Genomic DNA, 10,398 nt, shown 5'->3' with positions numbered 1-10,398 from the left:
GAATGTGGATAGATGTTTGTTTATCTCCAAAGGTGGCAGAAGGAACACCGTGAATCTGAACACTCACAGGCTCCTTTGCATCTTCCAGCAGCTCTCTGGGGTTTTGTAAAGCTAGCTGCATCAGCTCTTCACAAGCTTCTCCAGATGAGACAGATGACGGCAGTACAAAGAACTATGGCTGCAACACAAGTGGTACCTCATATAATTCAGCAATATAACAGCCATACAACTCTTGATTCTCTTTTGAGTGCTCCTTCTCACCGAACATCCGGTGATGTGGAGCAAAGTGTGTGAACAGTCCAGCGAACACGACTAGATTAAAAACTTCTCACAGCCTTTAGCCTTTGGTCAATTAAATTAAATCTCGGTTCAGAATCCCACAGAGACCTGCTGCAATAACAAGACCCTCAAGTGGGGAGAAGTTCTGTTGAATTATATGGTCATGACAGCCAGGTGAGGTGTTTTTGTTTTTCTTTCTTTCTTTTCCCGTGTTGCTTTACATACGTGTCTGGGGAGAAAAATATAACATCCTTTTAGCATGAGCAGTGAAATCATTGATTTTTGAGGGATGTAGTGGTTTAAAAAAAAATTGGGTCGGAGAATGTATGACTTTTTTTGTTTTTTTTATTTTTATGTAAAACGAACACAGATGTACAAAGAGTGAATGCACTTTCTGCTAAATTGCCATTGGTATTGTTTTTAAATTAGGTTTCCATTGCATTTATTAATTATTAGACCCAGGTTTATATCAGAGACTAAAATGTTAGTAAAATCAGTTTCTTTTAAATAAAATATTTACTTATATACTTGCATATGATAACGAAATGAAAGGGATAGTTCACCCAAAAATGAAAATTAGCCCATTATTTACTCACCCTCAAGCCATCCTAGGTGTATATGACTTCCTTCTTTCAGATGGATCCATTCGGAGTTATATTAAAAATTGTATTATTAAAAATTCACTACAGGAGGCCTTTGTTCACCCCCCGGAGCTGTGTGGGACACTTTTTTATTATGGATGGCTGTGCATTATAGGACTTCTTTTGGACTGTTGAACAGAAACACCCGCCCACTGCCATTATAAAGCTTGGAAGAGCCAGGACAATTACTTTATATAACTCCGAATGGATCCGTCTGAAAGAAGAAAGTCATATACACCTAGGATGGCTTGAGGGTGAGTAAATCATGCGCTAATTTTAACATTTTTAGGGTAAACTATCCCTTTAACTTGTCATTATTTTATTGTTATCACTTTTACAAAGCACAGAGCATTTTTTTTCATGTATCTGTGATCGATACCTGATGTGATTGAGAGACTGCACATTATTTTGGCTTGATGAAAATCCATTAAATCTGCTGGTATCTTTGGATTGACAAACCATCTTCGAACCCCACAACTGTTGGCCTGTATTTGATTTGGGACTAAATGTAATTTCTTTTCTGAAATATATTTGATGTGGAAATTCAGCAATGCATTTTGATGAATGCAAAAAAACTCAAATCTGGGTGTAATTTTAGCTGCTTGCTATCCATTTGCAAATGTCAGGATCTATCTGTCAAAAAGAAATGTGGGTTATTAGAGCAAATATGAGTATTTTTGTAGGAAACCTCTGACCTTGAGATTAAAATGCCTGGAATCATTGAGAAACAAAGTACGAAATGTTAAATGCATCCTGCTTCTGTCAGTCAGCATTCAAAAGAGTTCAGATATTTAACTAATGCCATACATCATCTCATAATATAAGGCCAAGCAGTAAGTGGCTCTTTGGATTGATCTGATGCAAATCAGTTAATAATCATTGTTTTAGCCCCTCATTTTCATTCAGTAACATTACTACAAAGGTTTCCTTTAGTTCGTTATGGTGTTAGGAAATCTACGCTGAGCTAGTCAACTGAACCAAGAATAAAAATGCAAATGCTGCTGTGCATTACTACAAGTACTCAGCGAAAACTAGCACATTTTAGGGCCTTTAAAAGTCTGTGTTAGGGCTGTTAATTTGACTTGCTAATTTAGTGTGATTTAATTAAGTTGAAAAAATAACACAATAAAAAATAAATAAATGCAATTAATAATGTCTCTGACCTGCATGTAAATTCTTGCCTTAGCAGACAACACTCTGAATATTTGTGTTACCAGTCATGAAGATCTTTGAAGTTCATTATGTATTATCATTTCCTCTAGTCAGCAGATAAATTAACCATATGTGACATAGGGTGAGAATATTTAGCGCATAATATTATGATCCGGTGTGAGGACGAATTGTTACCCTATAATAAAATGTATTTGCATTATCTTCATTTAAAGGGATTTCTCAGCAAATATTGAAATATGGTCATTGTATCACATAATTACTCAGCCGATTATTTCAAATTAAGTTACAGTCCTTGTAAATATTTATTCATTTTTTTGTGAATATTTTGTAAAGAGTATTTAAGTGGTGAACAATTATACAAGCAGAGGACTCCAAATAAATTTTATCATAAGGATCGTGACAGTATGGGTGCACCCTTTCCTTTATTTCACAGTACTTCGTCTGAAAGCAGGTAACAGTTTTAAGAAATACAAAATAACACACATTGTGCTCTTGTTTGTATCTGATGCTCTCCGTTCACAGATTCCCCAACATTTCTAAACTGAATGCGTTACAGGAGTGCTACACTATGCATTATAAAAACATGTAGGTTACTTGCTAGATTACCTATAAACCTGACAGCTGTTGAAATCTACTGAAATGTATTGTCTTTTTTAAAAAATGACAACAGATGAAGACTTTTCAAAAACATCAACACTTAAAGAAAAAAGAAAAATACAGTTATAGAGATATTTCCAGAAGTTTAAGGCGGTTGAAAAAAAAGAAGAAAGAAAAGAAAAAGAAATTGGACAACCCTGTTACTTCCTGCATTTCTCTAAATAGCTGATGTACATCTAGTGAACCAGTGGCAACAGCTCAGCGGGGTAATTTAGTCTTTCTTACTCATGTCTCACCTTTCAGATCAGCAGTGATCATCACAGGGTCCGTGCAGTGGCATTCAACATTTACAAAAGCATTTTTACCCGCCAAACAGTAGAAAAGCCTAAAACAATAACCTTACGTTTATAAACTTTTTTTTCTGATTGATTAAATATTGTTGACAGATTTGCCAAATGCATGAAACTGAAAAGAAGTATGAATATCAAAACTCAGCATACATCATGAAAAATGGGAATTATGTGGTTGTAAAAAAACAACAACAAAGAAAATGCAGCTGAAAAGGCTGCTTTATGTATGTGATACATTCATCCATAGGGCTGTTGGCTCGAGATTGGTGGAAACATCTGCAGAAAAATGTGTGATGAGCTGCCACCCAAGCACTTTGGTTCATGATCAGATAACCCCTCACTACTATTAGGCATCGTAAGGTCAAAGCAGAAGTGCATGTTTTGTGGAGCGCTTTACTGGTAAACAAATCAGACATAACTACTAAATGTGTATCAAAATGCTCTACTTTTCCATTTTTCATTTTGTTCCACTTTGACACTGCAATCATGTATGCAGATGTTTCATCTACATCATCCCAACCAAACTGATTCACTTTGTGGTTATGATACACAAATGTAACATCATATCAGCCTTTGTGTAATATTGTGCAGTCTGATCAGTGGCATGGAATAAAAAGAAAATTGGCAAAGCAGGGTAGCGTAAACTGTGGCCTAAAGTAAAATATGCCATTTCATTGAACAGTGCAATGTTTATCCATCAGGACGGTAAACATTCATTTAAGGACAGATAATATCACAGGAGCTAACTCCAAAATCCATGGTCTAAACCTGAATCATACACATTATAGATATTTTTTCTCCATTTTTTAACAGCAAACGTTGCAAATATAGAAACAGTATCTGTACATAGTTAATTTGTATTTAGAACAAACTCAAATATTGGGAGAAAAATGGTCCATGAATTACAGTGGTCCTGCAGTAGAAATACTAAGATTTCAGAAGTTGTCTGTCACTGTTTGATTATTTTTAGTCTCACAGTACACAACAGCAAATCCACTGTCACAGGACTTGGCCATGCGGTAATCAAATACAAAAAATCCATTTCAACATATATATATTTTATATTTGCAATATATTCTCCTCTTGTTGCTTTAAGTAACATCTTTACTTTTGGTAAACAATTTTGGTACGCAAACCTTTTGAAATTCACTGTAGTGTAATATTTATCCATTAGAATGTGATTTCACTAGATTAAGGATTCATTCTGGTCCTGTTCACTGTGGTCCATCAAAAATGAAAAAGACACAGAAAAACACTTGAGTAGATTAAGATTTTTGTTGGGCTGACACTCCCTTCCAGTAATCTAGAATGTCATGCAGATCTTCATCCTTAGCAAACTGCACTTTTTTCCTCAGAGCGTGGCCTGCAGCCATGTACTCCTCATTTTTGTGTCGCTTGCGATGGAGTTTAAAGCGCTCCCAGATGCTGTGCGACGGTTTGCAGTAGTACTCGGGACTAGACGAGTAACTGAGATTGTGGTATTGGGGAGAGAGCTGCGAGTAAGCCAAGTCTCTGGCACGAGGCCGTGTCAGGGGCTCCAACATTAAGGTTTTCCGACAATCCGGTTCTTCCAACTCTTCAATTTGGTGGGCGTCGGGGTAGGAGTGCCGATGCTCACTATACTGACGGATCTTCTCCGCCTCTGCCCTTAGTATCGCAGCTGCGGGTGTGATGGTCAGAATAGTCTCCCCTGTGGGTGAAGTCTTCTCTATGTACTTTGACTCTGACTTGTAGGGCCCCTCTGAGCGGTAAGGCCTTGGACTCCGCATTGGACCACCAGTGGCTGTACTCGGACGCTTCGGAGAAGCATCTGATGCGTGATGTCTTTGTAAAGAGTGGTGGTAGCTGTCCTTGTAGACAGGTGACAAGAAGCCAGACTTGCTCTGAGGCTGCTCTGAGATCAGTACCAATTGGGGTTCAGCTGTTGACACAGCACCAGATTTTCCACCTTGGAAGGAGGTGGACTCTGATTTCAGAGCATCTATGCAATTGTTAATAATCTGGTTGACCTTGTCTACCTCCTTTGCGATTGTCGAGATCTCAGCAACTGAGCCTTGGCTGTTGCCAGGTATAGACATCTCACATTCCCTTCGATCTGGGTGCTCCCCTGTTCTCACTTCCATGTAATTTCCTTTGGCCATTTTCGGAGTGTCGCTGATGTCTTGCAGTTTGTATTGCTCCATTTCACTGCCGGAAGGTAGATACGGCATGCGGGTCATGCTCTCCCCAGCCATCATTTGCTTTTGAGACATCCTGGATATGGTCCCGCCCTCTAGCTCACCGCCGTATTTAAGCTCAATTATGTTCTTCTTTAAGCTTCCTGCCTTTTTGTGCTTTTCATCTTGTTGTCTCTTTTTTCGCAAACAATAGTACACTACCCCTAAAACAATAACCATACTGAAAAGACATCCCAAGATAGTCATTATGTAGTGAGTGGCTGTTGCTTTACTAACTACTCGCTCTTTTCCATTCCTAGGCCCAGTGGATAGTGTCAGACAAGTATGATTGAAACGCAACGAGTTTCTTATGGAAGCCACACAGTAGGTGTAATCGGTGTGGGGTTTCAAGTTTTTCAGTTCAATGTCCTCCTTCTGCCGCTTCAAATTCTGTATATCAGTGAAGAAGCTGTTATTGTACAGGACAAGGATGTACATCTTCTTGTAGGGGTAAGGGATCTGAACAGTGATTACTGCATTTGTGTGAGACACTTGCTTGAGTTTCATGATTGGTTTCACATCTAAGTCTATGAAAGTGGGACTGATGCTGATTTCCTCTGGCTCAGTCCCCGAGGGACAGTCTTCCAGCCCACATGGTGTAGAGTCTGGAGGGTAAGTGGTGGTCTCGGTAGGCACAGGAATGTACGTAGTCACATAGTCCTCTGTGCACACAGTGGACAGCATATGCAGAGCATTCCGGTAAGTGGGATTGTTTGGATTCTGGCTTAGGAGACTGTAGCCCGAGACTCCTGCAGGAGAATCACACACCATCCGTTCACTTGTCCTGTTGGGAAAGACAGAGAGCCACTTTACAAACCCCAAGAGCTCGCAGGAGCAGTTGAAAGGGTTGGTGTAGAGTTCACAGGTGGTCAGCTTTGTCAGGCTGGTAAAGGTGGACCCATCCAGCACCTGGATGCGGTTCATGGAAAGGTCAATGTTTTCTATGTTTGGGCACTCCCAGAAGGCATTGAGTGTCACAGTCTCAATCAGGTTTGCCTGGAGGTAGAGGTACTGCAGCTTTCCCAAACCCCTGAGAATCCCTTCGGTTAAGTTACGCAACTTATTGAAACCCAACTGGAGAACCTGCAAGTTGAACTGGGCTGAAAAAGCCCCATCCTCAATGTAATTAATCTCATTCTTGGTTAGATTCAGGTATGTGAGGTTGGTAAAGCGGCTAAGGGCAGAGTAGTGGATGCTCTTGATCTTGTTCTCATTCAATCGAAGGTCCACTATGGTGCTGTTGATATGCTGAGGGATGGCCTCATATGGTGGCTGGTTTTGGCTGCAAATGGCCAGCCATACAAAGCCCTTTTCACCTTCTATGAGCCAGCAATCCCCCCTCACTCCACTTATGTGAATCAGATAGATTATGGCCAAAGACCAGAAGAAGGCACTTTTCACCATGCCTCCATTACTAGCTCCTGATGCCCTCCTGGAAGCCATGAGCAATACCAGTTGGTAGAAGCTTGGGGTACCACTTGAGTTTGAACTAGGCTGGATGGAGCCTCACAGTATTTAAGCAGGGTAATAAACCCTTTCCCTTTAGCCAAGGGACAAAAATGTCCAGTCTCTGGTCCAGAGAATTATTTCACATGAGTTGGGGGTTTCTGCACTGATATGTCAGCCCCTTATTAAACCCTCTGACCATAGCTTATACATTTAAGGTAAAGTCTCCAATGGAGAAGTTTTCACACCAGTGGAGTGCTAGAGCTGGGTCTTAGTGTTTCACCAATTCAGAATGGCCTGTGCTTATTTCCCCAGGGTAGAGCATTGTTGATGGCTTTCATCCTCTTGTCTTTTCTTCTCTTCCACCATTTTAGTCTCATTTATAGACCCAGAGGTACACCCTGGATAAGAAAAGAGAAAAAGAAAGCATTGACTGATGCTCACAAAGTCTTTAAATTAGAAAACCAATATTCGAAATACAGTTCAACATGTGGCAGCAGTGATGACATGTTTCATACCATACAAGAGGTCTGCTATGTATGTGTGCAAGCTCAAAGGAATAATTTATACATTTCATTGTATTTATTTCCCTGACATCTTACTCATATGTCTATGGACCTGTGGAAGGTAAAATAATAACTTTGTTAGCTGACCATCAATTTATTTTGCACACAATTTTCCTTCCCTTCAGTTCCTGTGACATATTGCTATTATCAGAAACCACTGGCCAATTTCCTCCTGACAGATAAAAGAAAGCAAAAGTGTATCTGTTCTCCCCCCATTAACTCTGAGACCATCAAAATGAGCAGAACCAATACTCGGGGGATGAAACAGATCAATTACACTTCGTCCTTCCAGTGTTCCAGTGAAAACAACCAGTGGCTCTTGAGACCAGTTTATCACATTCAAATGCATGTTGCATAGTTACAAAGAATTGCACCTAATCTTATATACTTGATTTATAGGATATACTCAATTTGAAAAAAAAAAAAAAAACCTGATCAATTACTAAACTCAAAACAATTTCATCATAAATGCTACTACGGGTGAGAGAAATTCTACATTTCACAAGCTGTTTTGCCTCCAAAGTCTTATGCAACCTTTTTCTTGATACTCATTTATTTTTAAATGAAATACTCAGTTACGAAGCAGAAGGAAATCACATGGGAATAGTATTTCTTTGAAAGACACTGTCCTCACAGAGAGAAGGTACATTCCTTGGGGTGGCAGAGACAAGAGGGAGTTTCAGTTCACAGTCATCCCTGGCAGGCTTTGAAACCACATTGAGACAGCTCTAAGCAATGTTGGCTGTATCGCAAATCATTTGTGAGTTAAGAGAGGATGGGAACTGGTTTGAAAGCAAATGCATTTCCTTCCACAGCACCCCTTCTTCTAACCATGGACATAAAGGCAATTGCTATGTGTGTTTTATGTATGTGTGCATGTGCGTTTGCATTGTGCAATAACCTGAGTGCTATGAATTATTCTTATTTAGTTGTACTACTACAGTAAAGGAACAATATATTGTCCAGTAACTAAAGACCGCTTTGTCCTCTATTGGTATCACTGCAATGTCAAGTAATGCACATGTTACCTACATTATCCATCTAATATGAATAAAACTATGCTATATCACATCCATAGACTGTGTTAGAAAATAACACAACAACGGCAGCACAAAATGAAAGTCATTATTGCACCGTGTCTCCTTGAAGCTGGTGAAAGCTCCTAAAAGCCTCTTCACTAGATGGAGGAATTATGAGTAAAGACTTGCACAATATTGAACTCTTTACAGAGATTTCCACTGCACTAAAAACTCATTCTAATTGCCCTGTCTGATTGACCCACTGTAAGCCGTAACTTCAGCAGCTACTTGCCCAGTGAAAGCCACGATGACTGGCAGAGAGGGAGCACTGATTATACACAAGTGAATTATGCAAGGAGGGCTTTAAGTACTTAAAGTTTTCTGGTCTCAGTTTTTACACCAATATCTGTACTTTCTACATCTTACATTTTCAAACCAGGCTCATTACTTTGGTTCATTGCGCACCTTTTTCAACCTAATGTAATACAGAAAACACAGCCCCTCCATTGGTCTATTATTTCCTGGCTATCACGACCACAGATGTAGGCTGTCTACGAAGCTGCCATGGAGCAAGGCAGAAGGGAGCAAGGAGAATGGTTAATGTTATGGATGAGACAGAGAGAGTTAGCGATGTCGACATGACTGAGAAATTATTGGCATTCCCAGGGCTGTACAGTGTGACACATTGCACATGCTATGAAAAAATCGGTCTGAGCGATGAATACATTTACCACAGGAGCACGTGTGCGATGAAATTTTGCAGTGTGGGTGAGCCTGTTTACAAACCTGTTGTCAAACAAAAAGAAAATTTCATGACATGTATTCAGTCCAAATTCACTTAACATGTGAAATACATTTTATTAATATGCTGTTTGAATTTTCTGTATTGCTTAGAGTCACATGCTTCTTTGCTGATTTAACAGAAAAAAGAACAGCTATTGATCTTTAAGATGTGTGTGACAGTAAAAGAACACACATAATCCTTATTCTAATATGGAATTGTAATGGAATGGTAAAAGGGTGTTGGTATGTGACAGGAGGGCCTCCACCCAAGGATAGAATATAATAAGTAAGTCTAAGAATGTGGTTGAAAATACAATCATTGGCTAGAGATAACATTCTGAGAGATGAGACTATAAGAGAGGAAGGATGCCCTCCCTTCACTGTCCCACTCTGCAGCCACTCTGAGCGACTGAATGACTGCTGGCCTTTTCTTGCAAGAAAATAAAACTCATCAAAGACAATTGGTATATGTGTCTCTTATTCAGAATTGTTATTTTTTTATGAGCCACAACAAACATCAGCTAAGTGTTTGAAGTAACTTCCTTTTGTGATCTGTCTTGGTTTCATTTCAAATAATGATGCAGAAATCATACTAATATTATAGTATTCTATTCAGTGATAGAAGTCGATTAACACTGCATTACATTACATTATTACATTACATTACTTTATTCTTATAAAAATACCCGAGATAGCTTGAAGAACACAGATAAACCATATATTGTCGCAATTGTATGTTTATTGTATTGATGTTTTATCAGGTAAAACATCTCTATCTGCATTTTTTTTATTCAAAGAACACAAAATATACATTTTATACAATTGCAAGTATTAAACATTATACATACTATACAAGAATGAAAAGAAGAAGGAGAAAAAAAAGCTCCCATGGAAAAAATTTAATATAAATATCTAAATAAAGGTGCATTGAAGTACAAAGATATTAAATACAATTTAAAATGTAATTTAATTAAAAATATTAATTTTAAAACTAATTAATAAAATTTACAGTATAAGTCACATAAATTTAGCCATTTTTAAAGCAGGATAATTTTGAGTTGTTTCCAAGGACAAGAGGCAGAATCACCCTACAATCTAGGATGTGGCCAAGGTGATGGCAAATAGTTTTACACTCTCTCTCTCTCTCTCTCTCTCTCACCTATGATGAAAATTACAGGCCTCTCTCATCTTTTTAAGTGGGAGAACTTGCACAATTGGTGGCTGACTAAATACTTTTTTCCCCACTGTATAATATCCATTTCTAATGCCACCAATAATTAGAGATGGACAGAAATTCCGGCTGCCGAACATGAGTTCACCGCTCAGGA

General features: G+C 38.8%; 1 protein-coding gene across 3 annotated transcripts in view; it reads right to left on the bottom strand.

Moving 5' to 3' along the window:
- Positions 1-2,495: 2,495 nt before the first annotated feature.
- The window catches only part of LOC107572165 (protein ELFN1-like), a 122,773-nt gene continuing 114,870 nt past the window's right edge, over positions 2,496-10,398 (bottom strand). For all 3 annotated transcript variants that reach the window (XM_016258573.1, XM_016258575.1, XM_016258576.1), the window contains one exon: positions 2,496-7,103. In XM_016258573.1, coding sequence (XP_016114059.1) covers positions 4,306-6,699 — 2,394 coding nt within the window. In that variant the 5' untranslated portion in view covers positions 6,700-7,103 and the 3' untranslated portion in view covers positions 2,496-4,305. The remainder of the gene's footprint in view (positions 7,104-10,398) is intronic.

This window comes from Sinocyclocheilus grahami, unplaced genomic scaffold (genome assembly GCF_001515645.1).
Source record: "Sinocyclocheilus grahami isolate Dianchi unplaced genomic scaffold, SAMN03320097.WGS_v1.1 scaffold1709.1, whole genome shotgun sequence".
In the NCBI taxonomy this organism is placed as follows: Eukaryota; Metazoa; Chordata; class Actinopteri; order Cypriniformes; family Cyprinidae; genus Sinocyclocheilus; species Sinocyclocheilus grahami.
The sequence above is the reverse complement of the archived record's forward strand: the minus strand, read 5'-3'. Positions and strand labels throughout refer to the sequence as shown.